This window comes from Gordionus sp. m RMFG-2023, chromosome 2 (assembly GCF_954871325.1).
Source record: "Gordionus sp. m RMFG-2023 chromosome 2, tfGorSpeb1-WG-v2, whole genome shotgun sequence".
In the NCBI taxonomy this organism is placed as follows: domain Eukaryota; kingdom Metazoa; phylum Nematomorpha; class Gordioida; order Chordodea; family Parachordodidae; genus Gordionus; species Gordionus sp. m RMFG-2023.
Genome location: NC_088776.1, coordinates 14556890 through 14583358, shown reverse-complemented (window position 1 = coordinate 14583358; position 26469 = coordinate 14556890). Strand labels below are relative to the sequence as shown.

The window sequence follows — 26469 nt, the reverse complement described above, 5'->3', positions numbered from 1 at the left end:
TTAAAAATAAATGTCAAATTTTTAATAATTATAATTAATATTTGAAAATTTATAAAAATTCTTTTTTATTAATTGTTAGAAAGCCCAATACTCTTTTTAGCTAAATCTTGAATGATATAAACAAGATTTTTGGATTTAACAATCAAACATATTAATGAAAATCCATATAATGACCGGCGAATCTATTTTTATTATAAGCAATTAAATATTGAAGAAGATTAGAAAAAACTGTAAAATAAATGGTATTTGTATTGTAATGCCCAACTCAGCCTCTAAAATATAATTATAAATGAAGTAATTTTAAAAAATATATATTAATCTAAATTAATAAGTAGGCCAAAAAAAAGATAATTGTTGACGTATCAAGTCATTGACAAAAATTGAAAATTTTATAAAAAAAAATATAGATATAAAAAATCAATATGTCGTGTAAAATTCGAAAATATTGTTTAAAATTTGTTTATCATCACACAACTCGAATGCGTCAATTGAAAACTTTCAATAAGATGCAAGCCTTTTATAACAAAATAAATTTTCATGTGTCAAGATTTAATTTTATAAATTTTTTAATTAATACATATATAAATGCTCTTTACAATAATAACTAAATTCCAATATAAATTAAATATGAAGTTTTAAGAATAAAATTAATTGACTTGAAACCTTAAATATTCCCAATCACCAATATAATTAAAACGCGTTCTCGTTCATTCGTAATAAATTAGCACGACCATGAGTCCAATCCCGACTATCAATGCTAAAATTTCTTGCAAACACCTAATGAGTGATCTGCTTCCCTCCTTATCTTCCTCTTTACTCAGTAATTCTGGTAATATTGTGACCGCCGCTATGTAAATAAACCCCCCGGCAGTAAAGGGAAGAATCCAAGAAGTTGACATGAATGAATGAAAATAATGCTTGGAGGCTAGACCGAGTACTGTGCCAGTAAGGGCGCCGACAGCTGTGAGGAATTGGAGTAGAATGGCCTGAAGGTTTTAGTCATATAAATAAGATTGAATAGAATAAGTGTATTTAAAATGCTAGACATTAAAAAAAAGTGATTATATGTAAAATAGAAGAGGCAGAAATCGAGAAGTCTAATTACGGGTATGACGCTAAATATTAAAATGATAAGATTTTTTTTTAAATAGCTGTAAATTTTTATTAAATTATTTTAAAAAATATTTTCATTAAAGATTATATTTGTTTTTACTCAGGGATCCGAAACTTAACTGATACCCATTATTTTTTACCGAACCTCTAAAAAAGAACTGGTTTGAACCTTTAAATATCCTAACTGTTTAAAATGTTATCAATCAATTTTGATTGTTATATATAAGTCGCCATTTTTAAATAGTTTCGTATATTGCGTTCGACGGTTCAAGCTACCCAAGTTAGCGTATAAATTTATTCTTTCTCATTATAGATCTAATTTGATTGAAAATAATATTGAAAATATTTTACTCGTATGGCTTAAGAGGATTTTGTTGGGAAAATAATTTTTTATATTTATGGTTAATAAATACTATTTATTCTATATGCAATAATAAAATAAACGGGTCATTTGCTGTCAACAAAGAAAAGTATGATTTTCGAAAGACCTTTTTAAAACTAAATTTAGTATACAGGCAAAGGCTCGCGCCCTCTATATTAGGGCTAAAGCATAGCCTTTAAGCTGTTTTACTTTTGGAATTATAAAAATGACCATTTTTTGAGTGTCGGTTTTTATTTAATTAACGATTAATTAAAAACTCGTTTTTAGCTGACCCCAAACCTGAACCAATATTTGTTACGGATCGGATCCCTGATTTTTAGATTGAAAATTTTTGCAAACAATTTTATAAAAAAAATAATGAAACCTTTTTCTTTGAACATCCAGATTGGATCAAAATGGCATAATCACCGATTTCGTGGGGTACCTCATGCAACAATATAGTTGTGGTTGCTAAAATCCCTATATATTTTTTAGATTTTTTAAAAAAAATTTGAATATTATATATAAGGTAAAATGCCTTCGAAATTTATGTGAAACTATAAATATTTAAAAATCACTTGTTCTAAAATTATGATACCATAAATGCGGAATTAATTTGAATGCAATAGGCAGAGTTGGGCAGGTCCTTCGGAAAAAGAATTTAGATACAGATTCTTTATTAGAAAACGGATCTTAGATATAGATTTCATAATATCAAAAATATGCTTGTATCTTTTTCCAAATGAAAGTATCTTAAATACAAGATACTTTTATAAAATTATCAATACCAATTTAGAATAGCTTATAAAATATAATTTTTATTATTAATTGGTGAAGAACATAACATAAGCTTATAAATATTTACAATAATTAATAGAATATTTACGAATTAATTTTAATAATTAGGCCATTTATAATAAGTTTTAGCCCATTCTTAACATAGTCAGGGAAGGGAGACTAGTATTTTTAAGGTGAGTTGAAATATTAATTTACAAAAGAGTATTTAAAATAGATTAAATTAAAATCATTATTTTTTAAGAGAATCAATTTTTCAAATAATTTATACCCTTTGCTGTTTCGGCGTATTTAACATTGTGCCTAAACTAAATAATCTTTCAACAGGAGATGATTAAGATATTGCAGTATTATATTTAAAAAAATTCTTTAATGGAAGGATAATAAGTAAGCATTTCTAATGTATTTCGACGATCTTTAAAAAAATTTAAATCCTCCAGCTTCTATGTTATTTGTATTATTGAACTCAGCAACATTTGTTTCACCAAAAGTTAAATGATCAAAGGTTTCGGTATTGTATATTAAATTTTGGTCTTATAGTTTGAGCTTGATTATATACTATTGCACTACATTTAGGGCTTCTTTTAATAATAAAAAAGTATTTTTTTTATCATCCTACAATTCTCAAGTTCTTAAAATATAGATGTGATAAAAATACCAAAAAATCCTCCTTATATTCATCATCCTAAGAAAAGAAATCCCCCAAATCTTTTGCCAATTCCCTCTTGGACAACTTTTAATAAAAGTAGACAATATTGCAACTTAAATTTTTAAGTTTACCTAAGTCCCCTTTAATCACAAATAGTATGGGCACTAATTCTGTACTACTCTGCTCTTGTAGTTTGTCTTAACAATATTCCTCAATATAAACAATATCCGTTTCTTTAATAATGGGACAATCAATTGTTTCAAATAATAAATTAAAATGTGATTTATATTTCAACAGTGAAGTCAAACTGTCGTATAGGCTATTCCACCTGATTATTCATGAAAATTTTAGTTGATTACCACCTCTTATCTCCCTTATATTTTCAGAAGATTTAGGCCTTCCAGCATTCCATAATTTTGTACATTTTCCTTTTACACCATTTCAATTTTATTTTGTGTAATTATTGGTTTTATTTTATTAATGACATTAAATGAAGCTGTTCTACTGTGAATTTTCTTTATTGTGGTAGAGTTTGCTTTATATTAGGTATAAATGCCTAAACGAATTTCTAATTTAAAAAAAATTATCATATAAATAATATACTTTAATATGTTTAACAAAATTTGCAGAGGAGTATATTGAACCTTCACTTTTTTGTGTTAACAGGTTTGACATTCAGCCAATACATTTTTTCTTGACTGAATTATTTAAAAAATTTATATCTAAAATTTTAAGATTGAGATTTGATTCAGGGGAATTTATTTACATAATTTTTCTTTCACTACCCCTTCTTCACTACCACGAGTGTTAATCATCCTACAAATTAAAAAATATAAAATTGGTAATTATATTCTTTCGAGTTACATTTAATTTATATATAAAATATATTCTTTACTTATTTCGTTATGATGTTGTTAATTTTTATCTGTCTATCTTAATGAGAGTTATAAATTTCCAGCTAATTTTGGTTGTCAAAAAAATAAGGTTATAATTTGTGATATGAAAATTTTTTAAACAAGAATATGAAAAAGAATCCGTATCTAGTGTTGTTAAACGGCTCGTTTTGAGCCGATTTTTAAAAACGGCTAACTCAATATTTCATCCAGAATAGTATTACGCAAGTCTGAAGATTTTGTTTATAGAAGGAACAAAGGTTTGGACATCTATTAGCGAGATCTCAAGGCTTAGGCAATATTTTTCTGGCTAAAATATTGAGTTAGCCGTTATTAAATCGGCTAAAACGAGCCGTTTAACAACACTATCCGTATCTGTATCTTTTGTCAGAAAAATGCAAAAGATACAAGATTCTCTAGAATAAAGGATCTTAGATACAGATATTAGTATCTTATTTAAAATGCCAAAAAGATATTTAGTACAAGATACAAAAGGATCTTGTATCTTTGATACAAGTATTCGAGGTACTACCCAACTCTGGCAAAAGGACACCGATTGGTGGGGGATAATGTTGCAAAATCGCGTCATTTAAGTATATTTAAAACTCCGAAAAAACAACTAAACCCAGTTTATAGCCGAAAAGTATCAACCAGTGGTACCGTAAGATTTAGTCGATTTTGCAATACTGGGAGGGGGGGGGGAGTGAAAATTTTGAAAGTTTCAAATTTTTCCTTTTTCTTTTAAAAAAAATCTTCAATACGTAATCGTTATACAGCTTAAATATTTTATGGATATAGAAAATATTTCATCAATAAGCGATGTTTATCTCTGCCAATATTTAATATCAAATCGATCATGATTTACTGTTTTTATTAATAGAATCAGCCGATACTTTTAAAAACCGATCCGATATCGTAATATTTTGGTGTATTATGATTGTATATGTCGTATTAAGATATGGAATCAACGGGGATTTTGGAATTTTAATTTAAAAAATCCGATTTACCAGGAAATGTTTTTCAGCATGTGTAAGTATACCTAATAAAATTCTGATAATCTTCGCTATAAACTTTTGGATATTTTTTTAAAATTTATATAATAATCACTGTAAATTAAGAGTAAATCTAAAGTTCGCGGCAGAATTAGTTGAAATTCCCAGTGTGAGTAATCTATACATATGAAAATCCATTTCTCGTAAATTCATATTTTTAAAATTTAAAAATGGCTCTCAATAAATAATTTAAAATCGAAATTCCAATCCCCATGGAATCTATATCCCAATACGACATATATATTTAGATTATAATATTTTTAATTTTATACATAATTTTCCTAATAATTAGTTATTTGCAATATTTAAAAAAAAAAGAATTATCAAAAAGGAAGAGTTAAAAATGTGATATAATATTTTTTTGTTATATTATTTGCATCAAGAAAATGATTCAAAAATATTTAACGAGTCACATTGAGATTCAACCATAAACATTTCCCTTTTTTAAGTGAGATTATTAACTTTTGGGGGATAAAAAGAAGAAATTTGCAAATCCCTCCTCAAGCTTGGCTTATTTTAAAAAATAATAATATAGGGTTTGGTTGGGCTATATATTTTTTAAAAAAAAATCGGGCCGGGCTCAAATTTTTATATATGATATCGCTCAATCTGTGGAATAAATTAATGTATTTTAAAATTCTTGCAAGAAATAGGCGCCAATATTTTTTTAAAAAATTATTAAATTTTTCTATATTTAAATAAATTCTGGCCGGGTGGACAAATAATTTTTTTATTTTGGGTTGAACTTTTCGGAACAAATAAGATTCGTTCAGGATCGAGCTGGATTAAAACAAAATTCGGGTCTAGGTGGGCTTGAAAAATCCCGATGCATAACCCTAATAAAAAAGTATAAAACCTAATCATTCGTGATAATAAACCAAATATTGTTTTAGCCATGAAAACGGAAGCTCAATTTTTCCAATTTAGCCAAAATAATATTAAGGAAGCTTCAATAATTTTTTTTAAGATGACCAAACCTTTCTAGCATCTATGAGCAAAATCTCCAGGATTGAATAAAATTTTTTGGCTAAAACATTTAGTCCGTCGTTTTTAAACATTTCAAAGTGTTTCCTATTTTGATCTATAGTTAGCAAATTTTTTTTCATGACATGGGTTCAAACATAAATGGTAAATAGAAATCAATCTAAATATCGGTTATCGGATTGGTTTTGTATGAATATAGGAGCCGATTTTTAAAACGGCTAACTCCATATTTTATCCAGAAAAATATTATGCAAGCCTGAAGATTTTGTTCATGAAGTAACAAAAGTCCAGACATATATTATTGAAATTTCAAGGCTTAGGCAATATTTTTCTGACTAAAATATTGAGTTAGCCGTTTAATAACACTAACTCATCGCTTTAGCTTTTTATTTGGAGATATTTCTTAACTTAAAGTTTTGATACTAATAAACCAATTTATTATAATTTTTTTTAAATATCCTTCATAAAAAATTTATTGATAAAGGTTACAAATTTAACGTCACCAAAATATCTCATAAATAGCAAACATTTCTTGATGAATATTTTCCTTATAATATATAAAATTTAAAAAGTATTAACAAAAGAATTTAAATAATTTATAAAACTAGGTCAGATCTAATGACCTTCGAGCCTTTCAAATAACGAATATTTGGTATAATATATATTTTTTTAAAAACATCTAATTTGTATTGGCTCAAATTTAAAAACATGATTTATTAAATATATATAATAATTTTTTTAAAATTTAATTCTAGTTTGTCTAAAAATAAATAAATCGATAATTAGTCATTTTGTGTTTGCTTATATATTTATATATATAGAGGCCAATGTCGACTGGTCCAGTCAAGTCCAAAGTCAGAGTGGACCAAAATAATTTCGTTTATTATGTTCGTAAAATTTTAATTTAGAATTCTAAACATTTTAAAATGAGTATCTTTTTTCTTTAGCCCTTCATTATATTTTATTTATCCAGTGCATTTAAGATTTTTATTTTACTAGGCATCCATCAAGAATACTAAATTAGGCTGACAATTTATTCATTTAAAGATGTATACATTGAAGTCCGCCATTGAAAGTTATTCAGACGAAATAGTAGGGATTTTAAAATGTGAAAAGAATTAAAACAACATCCCTTTCAAAGGGCGTCTATAACAACTAATAATGATATTGAATATAGCTGACTTCAATAAATGTGAATTTTTAATAAATGAATCGGCAGTCTAGGATAGAATTAATGTTATTGACCCTACCGCCAAATTTTATTTTATTCACATACTACATTTTTTAAGCCTCGTTATATATTATTAAAATTCTTTGATGATCAGGTCGGAGTCCTGTCAGACTTATAATTTTGAGCCGAATAGACTGGCACTTAAAAAAATAAAATTCGACTGGACTCGGCGAACAAAATAAATTGATTATTTGGGATGAACGAAAAAAGGACAGACTTTTTAGTATATTTTAAAAAAAATATGGAGAATCATTGAGTAGATTATATTTAACAAGAATGATTGCGTTTTTCTGTTATTTTCCATAGGATAAAAAAAGTATAAAATGATTATCTATAAACCGACAGAACTTCCCGCTATAAAAGAGGCGCTGATTGCCAAACCGTCAGTAAAATTATGAGCAAAATCGGCCACTAAGTTCAGATAAGCTGCGGTTTTCAAGCCAATATCATGAGTGGTATAATCTAATATTTTAAATTATAATTCCATAATTTTAAATAAATAAATATAATCAAGAGTAAATGTAATATATATTTGCGCCAAAGTTTTTCTTGTAATAATAAAAAAAAAATTAAATGTAAACGATGAATATAATTTTATTATCAAACTCTTCTGCTACTACCTAAATTTAAACCCTTCATCAAGTTTAGTTGCAATTTTAAAGATTTACATTTATTAATTATCATAAATGCTAATTACCATAATCATTGTTCTCGTCAGATTTTGAATAAGCTGAAGAATGATCTCCTTTGATTTTTTTGTCCACTATATCTAAGTGATTTGATACATTTTCGTTGAGTTTACGCCTTGACCTGAGTCCACTAGTGGATTGATCTTGGCAAATTATATACAAGTAGATAAATATAGGAATAGAAACTTAAAAAAAAACGAATTTATTTATGTTATAGTAATTCGCATCTTTATCTTTCTAAAAAAACTAATATACTACCCTCCGCTGAAGATGATCCTTTTTAGGGGATTTTTTTAAAATTGGTAGCAGCGTGGCTCTTTTATATATATCCTTAAATAGTATACAATAATTTTTTAAAAATATTTATAATAATATCATTTATATTTCTTACAATGTTAGCTATAATACACCCCAAATAAAAAAACGAATCATTCCACTGAAATTTTTTATTTTAATTCAATTAATACATTTAAAAAGGCACATTTTTATGGTTATTTTATTATCCTTTTTATTTTTAGAAAAAAAGTACAAATTTAATATACGCTAATCTTAAAACGAAATATGCTAAATAACTTCTTCTATTCCTAAAAATGATTCTTATGTAAATGTGAAATAAATATTTTATAAAATATTTAAATTCCAATCTATATAAAATGATATTAGAAAGATTTAAGAAATTCTGAATTCTTTAATATTATTTTAAAATTTAACAGTTAATGATTTTTGATTAGTTAAATAAAATTTCCTCCTAGTTTATTATTTTTCTTCTTTTGTATTTTTATTCCATTAATTCAAATTATATATAAATTACAGAAATTTAAAAAAAGTATAACATTAAATAACTATAAATACAATATCCAAATTCATGGAATTCTACCCATTCATGAATAAGGGAGCACAAACAAAATAGTTCAGATAATTATAAAATTAATATCAGACATGGAGTAGTCCATGATAAAAAACCTTTAATCAGGGCAAAAATATATATCCAATTATTAAAAAATAAGGAATCAAAAAAATATTAATTTATGTGATAAAAATTCTGTTAATATCCGATGGGGCATTCATCTATCACACGATAAAATTGCTTAGATTGCATTGCAAGCTTATTGCTTCCTGATTCAAAAATAGACAAAAACATAAAATGCGAAAGAACAACCCCCCCTCTATGGTTTTGAATTTCATTGATCTTGCGACTAAGAGACACATTTTAGATAATTTGAAAGGAAATTATTCATTTTATTTATTAAAGGATGCCTCAAATAATGGAAATACCAAAACATTCCTAATAATACTGCGCTATTTTAATTAAGGAATAGGGGTTTCAAGTATACTTCATAAAAATATTACATCGGACTTGGAGAAATTGAAGAATATTGAATCTAGGCTTGTATCTTGATTTTAAAATAAAAATTAATATAAAATCTTCTAAAAAATTATATGAAAAAGATTTATTTTATGTAGTGATATTTTACAATATTTTGTGTGCATATTTCTTACGTGAAAAATTTAATAAAATAATTTAAAAAATTTATGGTTAAATACTCTCACTTTTTGTTTGAAAGAATCTGACAACTCTGGATAAAACTCTAAACATCCAAATTCGTTAGATCAATATTATTTCATTAATAGATGAAATAGGCATAAGTCGTTCTACCGATAGACATATTATTTGCTTAAATATAAAAAGACAGCGGTTTTCGAGCCCACTCAGAGTCTAATGATTTCGGAAGCCCATTCAAAGTCTAATGATTTCGGAAAAATTGTTCTTTATTTCCTTCTTTAAGAGAAAGATGAAGTTTTGTTTATATTATATAGTTTAAGAAGAAACTATTTTTAACAACATTACAAAAGAAAAACATGATTGAAATTGGGCTTTAAACCAGTGTTGTAAGATTCTATCAAACCGGGAATGAGTATTTAATCATAATTATAAAAATTATTTTATTAAAATTTTTAGAATATCCACTTGAAATACTGTAAAAATCAGTATATAAAATAAAATCCTATTTATATATTTTTTTAGAAAATTTAATACTAATTTTTGTCTTAATCAAGGTTCCGCACAAGCATATATCCAATATCCTTCGATTTCTCCAAGTCCGATGAAATATTTTTAGGATGTTTAACTTGAAACTATTTCTTAATTAAAATGACGCAGTATTAATTTCCACTATTTAGGTATCGTTAATAAAAAAAATGGATCATTTTCCTTCATATTATCTAAAATGTGTTTCTTGTCCAATGATATTCAAAACTATCTTGAGGGATTTTATTCTTATGCATTTTATGTTGGCGATTTTTGAACTAAAAGAATGGGAAATAAGTTGGCAATGAAAAGTAAGCAATTTTATCGTGTGATAGATGAATAACGCTTTGGATATTTACAGAATTTTCATCAAATAAATTATTGTTTTTAAAGTATGGTTCGATATTTTTTTTATGATACTTTTTATTTTTTAAATTGGATATATATTTGTGTCTTGTTTAATGGTTTTTACATTATAGACTCCTCAATATGTCGGAATTTGTATTGTATATTATACAAACTGCATTTGAAATATGGTGATGTTAGAGGTCTGTGCATTGGGCGGGTTTTTGGACCATAAGTCCGCCCATCTAATGTTTAAAAAATTTTTAACACGCCTGTCCTTAGTTTTCAAAAAAAATATACCCGCCCGCCCATTAGTCTAAATTAGGTATTGCGTTTAAAATTATCTGTAATTTATATATAATTTAAATGAATGTAATAAAAATAGAAACGAAGAGATATATTAACTGGGAGGAAATTTCATTACTAAAAAAATCTTTAACTGATAAATATAAAAATTTTAAATAATATTAAAAAATGAAGAATTATTTTAAACTTCCAATATAATTTTATTAAGAATTATATGAAATACTTATTTCACATTCACATAAAAATCATTATCATTTTTAGAATTAGAAGAAGTGATATTCTTTTAATATTTATATTTTGTTCCTTTTTTTCTAAAAATGAAAAGAAGAATAAAATAACACACAAAATATTTTAAATGTAAATTTAAGTTTAAACTAATTTTAAGCCTTATATATGTAAAAATTTCATAAAAAAATCTCGAGAAAATTTAAATCTAATTTTTAAAAAAATGACGGGGTATTTTAGCGTAAACAAGAGTAAAAAATATGGGAGGCCTGGCACCCCTGGTTTAATTTTCTTCCTTTGAATAAAATAAAACTCTATAACTCATTTAAATAGATTAAATTATAATTTTATTTTTATAAAAATAAGCAGGCGATAATTAATTTTAATAAAGAATAGATAAATTCAATTGGCAAAGATTTGGGTGATCGTGTAGTGAGTAGAATTATATGCTCAAGCAATTATTAAGACATATTTTCCTTATAATTTATAAAAATTAAATGGTTTTTACTTTATACAAGATGCAATAGTAAACGCTTTAAGTTAGGATGAAATATTTTATTTATTGTCATAATTATAATATTAAATATACATATGAATTGCGCATATATATGTATTTTAAAAAAGGTCGAATATGTCAAGAGTAATAGTATAGCATGAACAAAATTATTAATTTGATTCATGGATATATAACATATACTCTCTTTAAGCTCTAATAATTAACAATTATCTCGTACAAGGCCTGACAGTACTTAGATGCTATATTTTCCCCAAAAATTTAATTTATCGGGATGGAATGCTTTATTTGCCTTGCGTACTACATTATTGCGAATACTCTCAAATTCCAATACAAACTCAAACCAGTCGCTAAAAACAAATTTTGACCATTCGATAAAGATCCAATCTTTATATTGAAATAGTATCGTTTTTTTCTTTTGGTTAATGGTTAAAAGATATTTTTTCTTAGCCTATAATTTAACTAAAAAGTACAGTGACGGTATAAAAATTAAATCATTTTATAAATTTATAACCCAAAGAATAAATCATTTTGTTGCAAGGATAGATAGATAAAGTCTTTTTTGTCTTATATCTCTTAATTTTTGAGTCAAGTGAAAAAGATTTGGATTTTCCCTGATAATTAGTTGCAAACTGCGTTTATCCCTGAAATTCCTGGATGTCACATTCTCGCGCCAATGCATGAAAATTTAACTGGATCAATTAATTTATTAATATTGATTTCTGCTTAGGTGGAGCTTTTCGGTTATGGCTAAATTATTCTTTCCTTTTTCACGTAAATCACAAATTATCCACTGGATAATTGGTTCAACTAGAATTCCATGGGGAATTTAAAATTCAAAAATAATTGTGACTAAAGCTTAACTATTTTTTTGTATTCATTATGACATTAGCTTGAATCATTTAAAACTGACTAAAAGCGAAATTAAAAAACAGCGTTATTTTGAATTAAAATATATTCCTATTGTTCATAACTTCAAAATTAGTTATCCTCCAAAATAAATCAAAAAATTATCATTAAGATCTTGAAATTAACATTAAATTAGTCATATAACTAAATACAAAATGTTGGGTACAAAGGGATAAAATGTAAAACAGGCGTTATTTTTGGTTTTGGGTAGTATATTTATATTAATTAAGATTTTAATTTTTAAAGAAATTAATAATTATTTTTAAATTTGAAAATTAATGTAAGCGAAAAATGAAGGGTGGTTGTATATCAATGAGGTATGGTAGTATATATCTATGTATTTTTTAAATTTAAGTATCAATAAGATAGTCATTTTTGGTAGTTTCATGAATTTATTATTTAAAAACAGGGTTCTGCACCCAGCGAAATTTTCAACCAGGTTCAATCAAAGTCCAGGGAAAACTTTAAAAGGTGTTCGGTCCAGAGAACGTTCATTAGGTAGAACCCAGGTCCAGTTTAGATCCAGATTCATAACTTTTTAAGAAAATACAAATCAATATTATATAAAAAAATATATTAGAAAATAAATGTGAGAAATTGGATTTTGAAAGTAACTTATAAAGATTTGCAAAAATTATTTATTGATAAAAATTTGAAAATTAATCTTCAAGTTATAATATTGAATTAAATTATATTTGCATTTTTATAAATCTCTTTCCCTTATTTAGTAGAGCTGTTAAAAAAAATAGTTGACAAAGAAAATCTGAGATTATAAGATTATATGAAAAACTCAAAGTAGTAATTCAAATTATGTTAGTAATTTTAATTAAGAAATAATATTTATATATATGTTATATATATAATAATACCCTTTATTTTGCTCAAATTTATAAATTTTGATATATAATTGAATTTAAAATAGCTTAAAATTTTTATGGCGCTTCAAAAAAATCGAAATAATTAACTTGTCATTTTTATATTATTTAAAATTTTTAATTTTTTGAGGAATTAAATTATTCAAGGTATAAAAAAAATTCCCGAACCCAATCTGGATCTGGGTTAAGGAAAAAACGGGTTCGGATTCATAATCCGAAATATTTTCGAGTCCAGCACTTCGGGTTCGAGAGCCGTGAACCCGGGTCCAGTGGTTCGAGTTCGTTCCAGATATTATTCAATCAAATATTTTTGCAGCTTTCCAGAATGTATGGTTTAGAATTATTTATAATTTTTAAAAAAAAATTTACCATCAGAATTATTTGAAAATGAAACAAGATCCTCTGCTTTCTCTTTTACCATTACGTCGTTAAACAAATGAGCATGGCTCTCGTGTTTATGATCGAGCGCATGCTCGAATTTAACGATTCTCATTATTTTGTCTACACAAAGAAAAGCCAAAACTCCAGATAACACCCTTATACCAACTAAATTGTACATCTTTTCCAGTTCTTCTTCTCGCGTCTCGGGATCAAGGGTGGATGATATGGAAGCTGATTTTAAATATAAAGATAATTTTTATCAATAATTTAGAAAAGGGAATAAAATAACGAGGATCAACAATCCAGTTCTATAGTCTGAACCCAAAAGCAGACCGATTTTTTGATAGAAAAATATTTTGACGACTTTGGTCCATACCTTTCAGTTTTACCAGTTATATCATTAAATGATTTTCAAGCCAAAAAAAAATAAAGGTCTTTTTTTGTGGACGATTTTGTAAGTATCTAATTTATATTGTGTTTATAAGAATAATGAAAAATAGGTCTAAACTAGTGTTGTTAAAAACCTCAATTTACTTGATTTTATAAAAAATGACTATTGCCAAACAAATATATAACCTACGTCGTGAATTTTCCCAAGAAGGAAAAATTTAGCGAAATCTTCGAGATATAGGTTATTTGTTTATATAAAATCCAAGCAAGACAGTTGGGTTATTCCATGTCAAATGAGCAAAAAAATCAAGATTTTCGGCCGACCCCTTTCAATTTCGATAAAAAGTTGTAGACTGGTTATATATGTTCCCATTAGATTATAAACAAAATTTTAGCGCATTAGCAACTATATTAGCCGAGATAATCGGGGTTAAAGGTCCAAAAAACGTCTTTTTTTGCTTTTTACTGATGTCAAATAATTAGTTTTTAATTTAAAACTAAATATGATCAAATATTGAATCTAATATCAATAGCTAAGTTAATAATTTATGATTATGGCGAAAACATCAAAATTAATCTTTTATAAAATATGGGTCATCTTATGGTCAGTTGAAAACTTGAAATTAATATTTCGAAATGTATATGATCTCTGATTTTTAATTTTTTTAAGAAATATTATCCGTTTACTATTTTTTTAATAATTTCTTCAACAATTAGCATGGCTGGATATTTATTTTAAAAAATATTGCGATTTTTATACTTTAAAAAAAATAGATGGCGCTATATATAATAGTTTTAATATGTTAAAATTTATTTTTTTATTGATTAAAAATATTTTAATGTATAATATATCATAAAATTCGATTATATAACTTTGTAAACCTTATTCCCCTGAGATATTCGCAGGATAAAAAATTTTAATAATTTTTTTAATATTTCAATGTAAATTAAAAATAATTAAAAAATCCGACTAACATGCGAACAAAAAAGCAGTATTAAAGGAGTGCAGGAAAATTATTAAGGGAAAAATCGAAAATCATATAATTACCCGGCCTACCCCCCATCCCCCCTCCAGACTAGGTCATACCCATCAAGACCAAGAATGTTATAAAATTGTCATTAACCAGAAAATTTCAAAGATTTTTAAAAAAATTTTAAGCAATATAATTAACAAAAAATTAACTAGTTATAAAATTTTCGGTATCAAATGAATTTGAGCATTCTCTATAAAATTTTTGATCAAAGTCTTTGAATTTTGAGCATATATTTAACACTGAAAAAATTAATAAAAGTAAGTCAGCTGTTTTTATCTTTTCTTAAAATTATTAAAAATAAACTGATTAGCAAAATTAATTAGCGAATTTAATCGATAAATCACAGTTGCTAAAAATACAAATTGATTTCTTTAATATTTTTTCACAAACACCGATTCATATCTTTTACATATAAATATTTTTACTTGTCGTTTAAAAATAAATAAATTTTTTTAAATGAAACCCTTAAAAGATAAGATAAAATGTTGCAATCCACTGAATAAAGTGAATCATAAAAATTTAAGATCAGTTCTTCCATGGATGCTTAATATAAATAATCATTTATATCTTCAACAAAAAATATGTAATTCGTGCCGATACCAGTTAAGTAAAATTGGTCCACACATTCCGGAAGAATTTATATCCCCAATAACCCATAATCAGGATGCCTTTGAATCGATTAATGAAACATTACACAATATTGGAGAATCACCAATTAAAAGAAAACGTTTAATGGAGAAAAAATATCCTAAAAATAAAATTCAAAAGATTGAAAAAGCAATAAAGATTAAGGTTTTAGAAATATCTGATTCCGAGATTGATAGACCAATGAAAGAGGAAATTCTTATTATATTAAAGGATAACTTTGATAAATTATCAAAAAATCAACAATATCAAATTCTTACAATTTTGCCTCAAAGATGGAGTGTAAATAAAATTCAAAAGGAATACAACGTAACATCATACATGGCAAGAAAATCTAAAATGATGGTAAAAGAAAGTGGAATTCTTTCATTTCCAAAACATAAGGCAGGAAAGACACTAAACGAAAAAACATTTAAACTCGTCAAGGATTTTTATAGTTCTGATGAAATAAGCCGACTCATGCCAGGAATAAAAGATTGTGTATCTGTTAAAAGCGAGAAAGAACCAGTTCAAAAAAGACTTATATTAAATAATCTTAAAGAAATATTCAAGATGTTTAAGGAAGAATACCCAAATATATCAATAGGATTCTCTAAATTTGCCGAACTTAGACCAAAAAACTGTATTTAGTTGGAGCTAGTGGCACACACACTGTTTGTGTCTGCGCTATTCATCAGAATGTGAAATTAATGACAAATGTAATAGATGAAATTACAGCAGGAGAAGATTACTGTATAAATTCTTACAACTATCTATTGGCGCAAATTATTTGTAATCCATCTCAGCCAAAATGTTATTTAACAAATTGTGATCAATGCCCTGGTATAGAATCTCTTAAGGGACAATTATACCAATTGTTTCAGAGAAATCGTATAGAATATGTCACTTAAACAATGGATCACGGTGGATAGAACAAATCTTGAAACTATTATAAAGTCCGTTGATAATTTCATCGATTATTTATTAGAAAAAGTTCAAATTTTACTGCGTCACTCGTTTATAGCTAAACAACAAAGTTTATTTTTGAAGAATTCCAAAGAAAATTTAAAAGATGGGGAATTTTTAACAATTCTAGATTATTCTGAAAATTATTCCTTCATTTTACAAGATGAAGTTCAGGGATTTCATTGGAACAACGTGCAGGCCACTATACATCCATTTGTAGCATATTATAAATCTGGAGAAGATTTAAAAAATATAAATTTTGTTATTATATCCGAATCATTAAACCATAATACTAGTGCAGTCCACCTTTACCAAAAAAAATTTATTAATTTCTTAACAGCCAAATTTAATTCTAAACCAGAAAAAATAATATATTTTTCAGATGGAGCCGCGTCTCAATACAAGAATCGCAAAAATTTTCTGAACATATGTCTTCATAAATACGATTTTAATATTCCTGCCGAATGGCATTTCCTTGCCACTGCTCACGGCAAAAATGCATGTGACGGTATCGGGGGAACTGTCAAAAGATTAGTTGCCAGAGCTAGTCTTCAAAAACCAAATAAAAATCAAATCCTAACCCCATTAGAATTATATAATTATGCTAAAGAAAATATTAATGGAATTCAATTTGAATATATATCCAATCAAGAATATATCGAAGGGGAATTAGCCCTTCTCAAAAGATTTAATTCTGCGCTGCCCATACATGGGACCTTAAAAATTCACGGGGTTATTCCCATTGATCAAAATAGACTAAAAACCAAAATATATTCAAATTCTAAAAAATATAATATAAAACAAGTTTCGTTTTTAAATGAAAAAATTATATTTAAAAATATTAATGGATATGTAACATGTGTATATGATGATAAATGGTGGTTAGGATATATAATCGATAAATATGATACAAATGAAGAAGTAAAAATCCGATTTTTACACCCTTGTGGACCTTCAGCCTCATTTAAATTTCCCCTGAAAGATGATATTTTAGTGTTACCTAAATCTCATATTCTTTCACTGGTCAATCCTTCTACTCCCACCGGTAGAACATATATATTATCTTCTGAAGAAATCTCACAAGCTAGCCAGGCTTTGTGTTCCTTTAGATGAAGTAAGATTTAATTAATTTATAAACTATCTTAATTAGGCTAAATTTGTGAAGATTTTAAAAATTTATGATCTGAATTACAAATAAATATATATAATGGACATTGTAATCGATTTAGTATGATATATATACATTAAAATATTTTTAATCAATAAAAAAATGAATTTTAACATATTAAAACTATTATATATAGCGCCATCTATTTTTTTTAAAGTATAAAAATCGCAATAAATTTTAAAATAATTATCCAGCCATGCTAATTGTTGAAGAAATTATTAAAAAAATAGTAAACGGATAATATTTCTTAAAAAAATTAAAAATCGGAGATCATATACATTTCGAAATATTAATTTCAAGTTTTCAACTGACCATAAGATCACCCATATTTTATCAAAAATTAATTTTGATGTTTTTGCCATAATCATAAATTATTAACTTAGCTATTGATATTATATTCAATATTTGATAATATTTAGTTTAAAATTAAAAACTAGTTATTTAACATCAGTAAAAAGCAAAAAAAGACGTTTTTTAGACCTTTAACCCCGAATATCTCCGCTAATATAGTTGCTAATCCGCTAAAATTTTGTTTCTAATCTAATGGGAACATATATAACCAGCCTACGATTTTTCATCAAAATCGAAAGGGGTCGGCCGAAAAGTGATTGATTTGACATGGAATGACCCAGTTGTAGATCTCTAATAGAGCTCTGCCGATATTCAACCGAGTGATGCAAAATCTTTCCATTTGAGCCAATTTTTAAAAATGTCTAACTCAGTATTCTATCCAGAAAAATATTCAAGCCTGAAGATTTTGTTAATAGATGTCACAAAGGTTTGGACATCTATTAGCTAAATCTCGAGGCTCATTGTTATAATAAAATTTAAAATACATTCCACTCTTATATATGTCCACCCATTATTAATAAGGGTCAAAATTTAGATCTATCTTATTTTTGGGTTGCTATATTTTTAATCCTTTCACATTCCCTGTTTAACAAATTTTTACTAAGTAACTATCTTGTGAGCATTTTTATGCTGTTTTTAAAGATTGAAATATTTTCTTCCAAATACATATTGCATTATAGAAAATGAACAATTAGCATAAAAATAGTTTCCGAAATTATCAACACATTTCATTAAATTATTTTTTCAGAAATTTATATTAATATATGTTGAATTAAAATTAGAAGATGTTAGTCTTATCCTATATCTCTTTAACCTTTAATCCTTAATTCAATTATATTTAAAAATTTAAATATATTTCAGTCAATAAAAAAATTTCCTTCTTATGAACTTCACTAAAGTTGAGCTATTATTATATTATCGAAAATGAATATACATACAAAAGCAAAACATAATTATGATATATAACCAAAAGGAAAAAATATTTTTCTAAATATGACAAAAATCCTGATTTATTTGATCAAATAAAATAAAAATTAGGGAAACTGCAGGGAAATTTCTAAGTTTCCCAAGTATTTCCCCTTTGTTACATTCTAGTCATTCCATGTCAAACCGATCATAATTTGGTCTATCTCTTTTTATTTAAGAAAGATTTTGTATATAAGCAAAGGTTCGTATAACCTATATTTGGATAAAGCTTCAGCCTCCTAGCTGTTATAATTTTGAAGATATCAGGTGCAGAAGTATGAAAAATGGTCTTTTTTTATCATGTCGATTCTCATCAATTAATGATTAAATAAACTAGTGCAATAACAAATTTAGTATTCAAATAAAATGCATAGCATACTTAATATTTTTAAAAATAAATTAAATATTTTTTGCCAAAAATAATATATAAAAATTTCATATAAGATATCTTTTTTTTGTTTAGATGATTAATAATGTTTTTATATTATAAAATAATGTATGATTTAAAAGATTCCTATCACAATTTTCAATGCCTTGCCTGTAAACAAATCTTTGGGTTAGGGTGTCTATATAAATATATCTAGTATAATAATATGTCATACTACTTTTATTAATTAATCTTTCCATTATCAAGATTTTTTTAAAAAAGCATCATGCCATATTTTAAGCATTGGAGACCTGGACACCTAATCTGGGCTAAAATTTTGGGTAGGTAAGCTAGGTACAAAATAAAACTATATTCAGATTTATGCCATAAAATCAGGGATATAAGACAACACATTCTGGGACCATTTTAGAAGCAAGGGAGTCAATAAAACCTTGAGATAAAGATTTGGTAAATTAAAATATGTAAAAATATTTAAAAACAAATATTATAAATTGAATTCTTCTAGTTAAATTTCATATTATCCATAAAATATTTTGGAGTTTCCTGGTTTATATTTTTTTTATACTCAGATTGCAAACTGAGTTGTGCAATAGATCACACAAATTGAGATTTCAAATGCTGCATTACAAACTCAAATAATTTCAAATAGCATCATGCATATTGTTAAATTTACCATTTGGTGGTAGCATTTTTCTAAATACCTTTTTTTATTCTTCATTTTGTAATATTATATAAAATGTAAAAAAAATAACTTGTATCTCAAAATGGAATATTTAGAAAAATAAAAAGGATTAAATATAAATTTCAAAGACAAATTCTTTTTTGGACTTAGTTGAATTGACAATATTAATAAAAAGACAGCCTCAATTTAAACAATGGATGCATTATGTTTTTTTTTCATTAAAAAAGTATGGCAAAATGCAAATATTCAATTTGTGCACACTATAATGCTTAGAATATTGCTACTTTTATTGGTAGATAATATAAGGAAATCAATAAAAAAATCTAGACCATATTTTACAACCCAAAACCTTTTCCATATACCCATATTTGGAAATGGGGTAATTCGATGTGAACCCGGACCCTCTGAACCCTCGTATTTTGGCTTAACCCAAACCTTTTTAAAAAGTGGAGGGTTAAAGGGTTCAGGGTAAAAATTTTAACAAATAAATTTTTTTTTTAAATAATGTAAAAATATTATTTTTAAAAAATAATATAAAATTTTTAATTTTATTAATTTTTTTCGTGGAATCATTTATTTTATATTCGCGCTTTTCTTTTGATTTTCTTCCTGGACTTCATTTCATTTTATTTAGAGATTGATACCATAGATTATTTTCTAATGTAAGTAATAATATTTTATTATGTAAATTTATTAATATGCTTTTTGCCTAAAAAAAAGCATTCATATTCAAATGTCTGAGGAGAATTTGATGAATGCTTTAGTTGAGCTTGTTACAATAAATGGAAGACCTTTCAATATTATTGAGGATTCTGGTTTAAAAAAAATTATTGATCCTATTAGTAAGGCAATTGGAACATCAATTAACCGTTTTAAAATTAAGGACTTAGTGGTTGATGAATCGAAAAAAATACAAGCAAAAATTATAAAAGAAACAAAAAACAAATTAATTTCATTAAAAATAGATTCCGCCCAAAGATTAGGGAGAAATATTTTAGGAATAAATATACAATATATTAAAGGAAATAATATAATCTTAAGAAATTTAGCAATGAAGGAGATTAAAGAAAGTTCAGCTTCTGAAAATATAAAAAGAATGATAATAGAAACTTTAAATAAATTCCATATTCCTTTAAGAAACGTTTATACCATTACTACGGATAATAGTGCTAATCTAGTCAAATCTATTAAATTATTAAATGAATGTTCATTGGACGAAATGGATGATATAGATATAAATAATGATGATAATAATTTTGAGGACATAAGTGAATTTGACATACCGGAGATAATAAAAGATTTTTCCACGAAGATATACTGTATCAGATGTGCAGCCCACACACTACAATTAGCTATTAATGATTCCCTCAAAAATAATATCTTTAAAACTATAATTGACAAAGCAAGGGATGTTGCTAAATATTTAAGAACTCCTACAATTGTACGAATATTAAAATCCATGAAAAGGCAAATGGCAATATTAGATTGCACAACCCGTTGGTCCTCTATCTGTATGATGCTAGAGCGATTAATAAGTTTAAAAGATTTCTGTGATGATTTTATTATAGGATCATGTGAAATCATTTCAGAGGATGATTGGAATCAAATCAAAGACCTTACTAGGGTGTTGGTTCCTTTGAAAATTACTACATTACGATTGCAGTCAGAACAGTTGTGTTTCGATTTTTATGGCATATGGGTGAGATGTCGATTAGAATTAGAAAAATTTACAAGTTCCTTTTCACACGAAAGAAAACATGAAAATAATAGAGCAACAATTTTTGAAAAATAGTGTTGTGTATGCCTCAATATATTTAGATCCTCGATATCAAGTTCTATTAAGTATTGAGCAAAAGCTAATGGCAATAGACCATCTCGACGATTTATGGCATAACCATAACTCTATTATTAACAATATATTGGAGGCTTCAACATCTAATGGTTGTAGCGATAGTAATGATGATAGTAATATTGACGATCTCGAAATTTTATTATTAGATAGAGAAAAAAAAATAAAATTATCATCAGGATCAGATAGAAAGGTGTAAAAAATATCGATTGTATCTTTAATTGAAAAATTCTCAGAAGTTAAGAGAATTAATAGGGATAAAAATATTTTAACATTCTGGGAGGAAAATTCTCTAATATATCCTGAATTGTATACCTTTGTCTAGATTCGTCATGGCTGTACCGGCGACACAGGTACAATAATTTATATATTATAAAGATAACTATCTATTTTAGGTCAGCGTAGAACGTGGATTTTCTTCTTTGAAATACATATTGTCTAATTTACGTGGAAATCTCAAGGATGATATTTTAGAAGATATTATGATCGTTCGATTGAATAAAATATTTAAAATTTAAATTATTTCATTTTGAATTATGAATGTGTATATATATTGAAGTATAATAAAAATGAATGAAAAAAGTCTTAGTTTTATGTTCCCTGGATCCGGGTCCTTTAAAAATTTATTACAGGACCCGAACCCGGACCCTTTTTTTTTGTTGAAGGGTTCACATCCCTGGGTAATTCCATACCAAATTGATAACTTTTCGGTACGACCTTTTTAATTTCGATAAAATTTTGCATACTGAGAGAATATCATTAGAAAGCATCGAATCCAAAATTTTAGCCTCCTAGTACTCATAGTTCCTGAGATATCAATGGTCAAAAGTGCCAAAAATGACATATACGATTTTTAAAAATTGAGATATGTTAAAAAATAATGATTTTATAAATATAAGTTATATGTCATTTTGTAAATCTATTAAAGGTCTTTTATTAAGGATTTACGATTTTTAAAAATTGAGATAAGTTAAAAAATAATGATTTTATAAATATAAGTTATATGTCATTTTGTAAATCTATTAAAGGTCTTTTATTAAATATTAAGGATTTTTTTGAAATAATATTGTTGCGGTTTTTATTTAGGTTATAAATTTTAAACATAAAAACTCCAGGTGTTTCGCTTTTCAATTTTTTTTGAATTTAATATTTTCTTATTCTCTAACCTTATATCTATTCATAAAAAATTTAAACTTGGGACAACCATGGGTTTTTTAGTTATTGGGATTTAAAAAATTAAAAAATAAATATTTTTTTTAAAAATAGATGGCAGATTATTATTTTTATAAACTTTTTTCTATTTTTAAACATAAATAGCAAGATCTTCTAACATTAATATCATGAAATGAGATTATTTAGCTGCGGTTATAATAATCATTTTTTTCTTATAAAAAATTTTAATTTTCGAAAATTTTGATATAATAGATAAATTAAAATTCATGAAATACCTATTTTCGGTTTTTCATTAAATTTAGTTTTTTTGACGCCATGATAATTTCGTGTTGCGATAAATTATATGTACGCCAGCCGTTGATAGGCTAACTATTGTTAAAATATTATTTTTTTGGTATGAAAAGGATATCTTGTGCAGCTAGATAAACAAAAGAATTTGCTAGTCCTTTAGGGTGAAAAAAATTAATTTTTACTTCATCTCTAATTACATTCACTTCTTGTACAAATCACCAATCGTTTTCATATGCACATGTTACATATCCTCTAATTTCATCGATTAACAGACCCTCAATCAAAGGATCCTCACGTGAATATACTATCTCCACAATAAATGTCTGCGAATTAGATATAGTTTAGTTAAACAATTACTCGCCTTGAAATGATTATATAATTCTTTCAAATTATTAAGAACTAACCTTTTTTGAGCGTTCACTCGTTCCCCCTTTTCAATGCTAGATTATGCAATCTTTTTTTCCTGGTAATACCCTACTAACTTCATCACTGCAAAAAAAAATTTAACAATATCAACTGTATTTTGATTGAGATATTTTTGCAGGCTTTGGATTTGGAGTTGAAAATATCCCCTTTTCTTCTAAAACGATTTTGGAATTATATGCCATATGATTATGTAGCGTTAAATGTTGTTTTTATTTTATTTGCGCTCCAATTAGGATGCAGAATGGTCAGCAATTGATATTTTTTTATTTATAGATAAATTAGGATATTGTTATTTCATATTATTGAGTAATATCATTATTATCTTTTGTACTCTATTCTGGATTGTTAATTATTATATCTGAAATAGGCTTTTTATATTTTCGCTATCCTTTTTTTTGGATAATTTTTTTCGGTTATTTTTTTTTCTTAATAGGAGATATTTCAATTTCGTTTAAAGTTATATTGATTGTATCCATTGATGTTGATGCTGTGTTGATATTATTTACATATTAACTATCAGAATAGTTATATTTTCAATATTTTTTTGTGATAACCGTTTACGACATTTATCACAAATAGAGTGTTCCGCCTCAATGTTTGGATATTGTATCATCCAGGTCATGACTTTGCGGGTTCCTTTGAAAATTAAAGTGTTTAGATCCTTTAAAAGGATTTAACGCATTTATATTTATACATTATAAATAATTTTAAAAAGAAAAATAATTAATATCAAAATATTTGTAAAATAAAAATTAATTAATATTAGGGCGTGCATGAAAACTTGCTTTTATCTATCAACAATTATTAATATATTTTCTTGTAGGAGATATCGGAATCTTAACTATCTTTTTAGGAAATTTAATAATTTATTATAAAAACAACTAATTTTTACAAGTTATCAATATAATAATAATAATAAGAAAGCCTATCAAACGATCTATATAATATTTTTATGATAGTAATGTTGGAAAATCTTATTATTTATGTTTAAAAATGAAAAAAAGTTTAAAAAAATAATAATCTTAAAAAAACATGTTATTTTATAAAGGATCGCCATCTATTTTTGAAAAAAATTATTTTTTAAATCCCAATAACTAAAAAACTCATGGTTGTCCCAAGTTTAAAATTTTTTTATGAATAGATATAATAAGGTTAAAGAATAAGAAAATATTAAATTCAAAAAAATTTAAAAAGCGAAGCACCTGGAATTTTTATGATTAAAATTTATAACATAAATAAAAACCGCAACAATATTATTTCAAAAAAATCCTTAATATTTAAAAGGCCTTTAATAGAGTTACAAAATGACATATAACTTATATTTTTAAAATAATTATTTTTTAACTTATCTCTATTTTAAAAAATCGTATTTTTCAAAAAGGTCATTTTTGGTACTTTTGACTATTTATAATTTTGGATTCGAAGCTTTCTAATGATATTCTATCAGCATACAAAATTTTATTGAAATTAAAAAGGTCGGGCCAAAATGTTATCGATCTGGTATGGAATTACCCAATGATGTGATAGAAACTTTTAGATCATTTAATATATAAAAAAAATATCATAGAAATATTATTAATCATCCATGGGAAGAAATTAAAATATACCATCTTTAGTATAAAGAATATTGTTCATTTTTTTAACTAGTTTCTATGATTTTACATATGATATTGTAAGGGCTCATCTCTTGGTTATAGTAATGTAACAGTTAGAATATGGCATGGTTCATTCTAAATCTAGGTATTGAGATAAGAAAATTAAATACATACTATGGACATCATAAATAGTAATAAAACAGATTTCTTTTATCAAAATGTCAAGTGCCATAACATTATTAATAAAATATATACCTGGGCCCATAACAAGGAGATATTAATACTATTTTCCTCTATTTTTAGCATTTAAATATTATAATTATATAATGAATTAATAACTAAGAAAATTCAAAAAAAAAATTAATTTACCACTATATTCTAGCAATGAATGGGGAATAAGATGTAAAAATGCATCTCCTAAAAGCCCACCTGCAGCAAAACCTAGAAGAATCCTTAAATAAGAAGAAGCTGAAGAGGATTTGGTTGCTAAATTAGGCAAACACATTATTATAAATATTGGAGCAATGCTTATAAGTAGAGTTGATAGCATTGAATAAATACAAATGTTCATATTTATTGGTGCATTTAAGTTATCTTTTATCACTTTATGATGATGGTGGTGGTGTGTATGGTCATCATCAAAATGAGAAGAGTGAGCATGTGCTTCAGCTTTGTGATCTGAATTCTCATTCATTTTTGAATGATCGTGATGAGAATTATGGGAGTGCTCATGATCATAGTGACTCTCTGCATCATTAGCCATTTCTTCTGAATATTTATCATGTTGAGGGTGATGAAAGTTATCAAATTTATGTGCTGCATGTCCTTTGTTAGAATTATCTTGCGAACTTTGTTTGCATTGACAAAAATAATTAGATAAGGGACAATATAATATTGCAAATATTAATATATAGTGTTTGTACATCTATGCAAACGTTTTTTATAATTTTTGGGTTGTTTCTTTTTTGTTAGAAATTCGCAAAAAAATGACAGAATCTCTTTCTGACATATGCTGAGAATTTTATAATAATTTTATTTTTTTTAATTAGATTAAATTCTATTCAATTTTATTTCTTAATATACTACTATCATATAACTATTATAATTGTATTAATTATTTTTCAATATATTATAAATATTACCCTTAATAAATTATATTTTAAAGAAATATAGTATAGATTTTAACTCTATTGAACAGATAGAGTCTTCTATAAC

The 26469-nt window shown here is 25.8% G+C and overlaps 1 protein-coding gene and 1 long non-coding RNA gene across 4 annotated transcripts; one reads left to right on the top strand and one right to left on the bottom strand.

Moving 5' to 3' along the window:
* Nucleotides 1–169: 169 nt before the first annotated feature.
* Nucleotides 170–26231, bottom strand: LOC135924890 (zinc transporter Slc39a7-like). 3 transcript variants are annotated; one of them, XM_065460016.1, is made up of 7 exons: nt 25624–26231; nt 13340–13582; nt 7776–7910; nt 7418–7540; nt 1860–1954; nt 664–986; nt 170–514 (listed from the first exon to the last, which is right to left on the bottom strand). In XM_065460016.1, exons 1-6 carry the CDS (start codon nt 26177–26179, stop codon nt 708–710), a joined length of 1431 nt encoding a protein of 476 aa, XP_065316088.1. In that variant the 5' UTR covers nt 26180–26231; the 3' UTR covers nt 170–514; nt 664–707. The 3 variants fall into 3 exon arrangements, with proteins under 3 accessions (XP_065316088.1, XP_065316087.1, XP_065316089.1); XM_065460015.1 differs by lacking the exon at nt 170–514 and having other exon boundaries at nt 521–986; XM_065460017.1 differs by lacking the exons at nt 170–514; nt 25624–26231 and adding an exon at nt 21204–21519 and having other exon boundaries at nt 521–986.
* Nucleotides 19340–19875, top strand: LOC135924892 (uncharacterized). The gene is made up of 4 exons (XR_010571436.1): nt 19340–19433; nt 19485–19571; nt 19614–19685; nt 19808–19875. It is a non-coding gene; the product is annotated as an uncharacterized LOC135924892 (long non-coding RNA).
* Nucleotides 26232–26469: the final 238 nt, after the last annotated feature.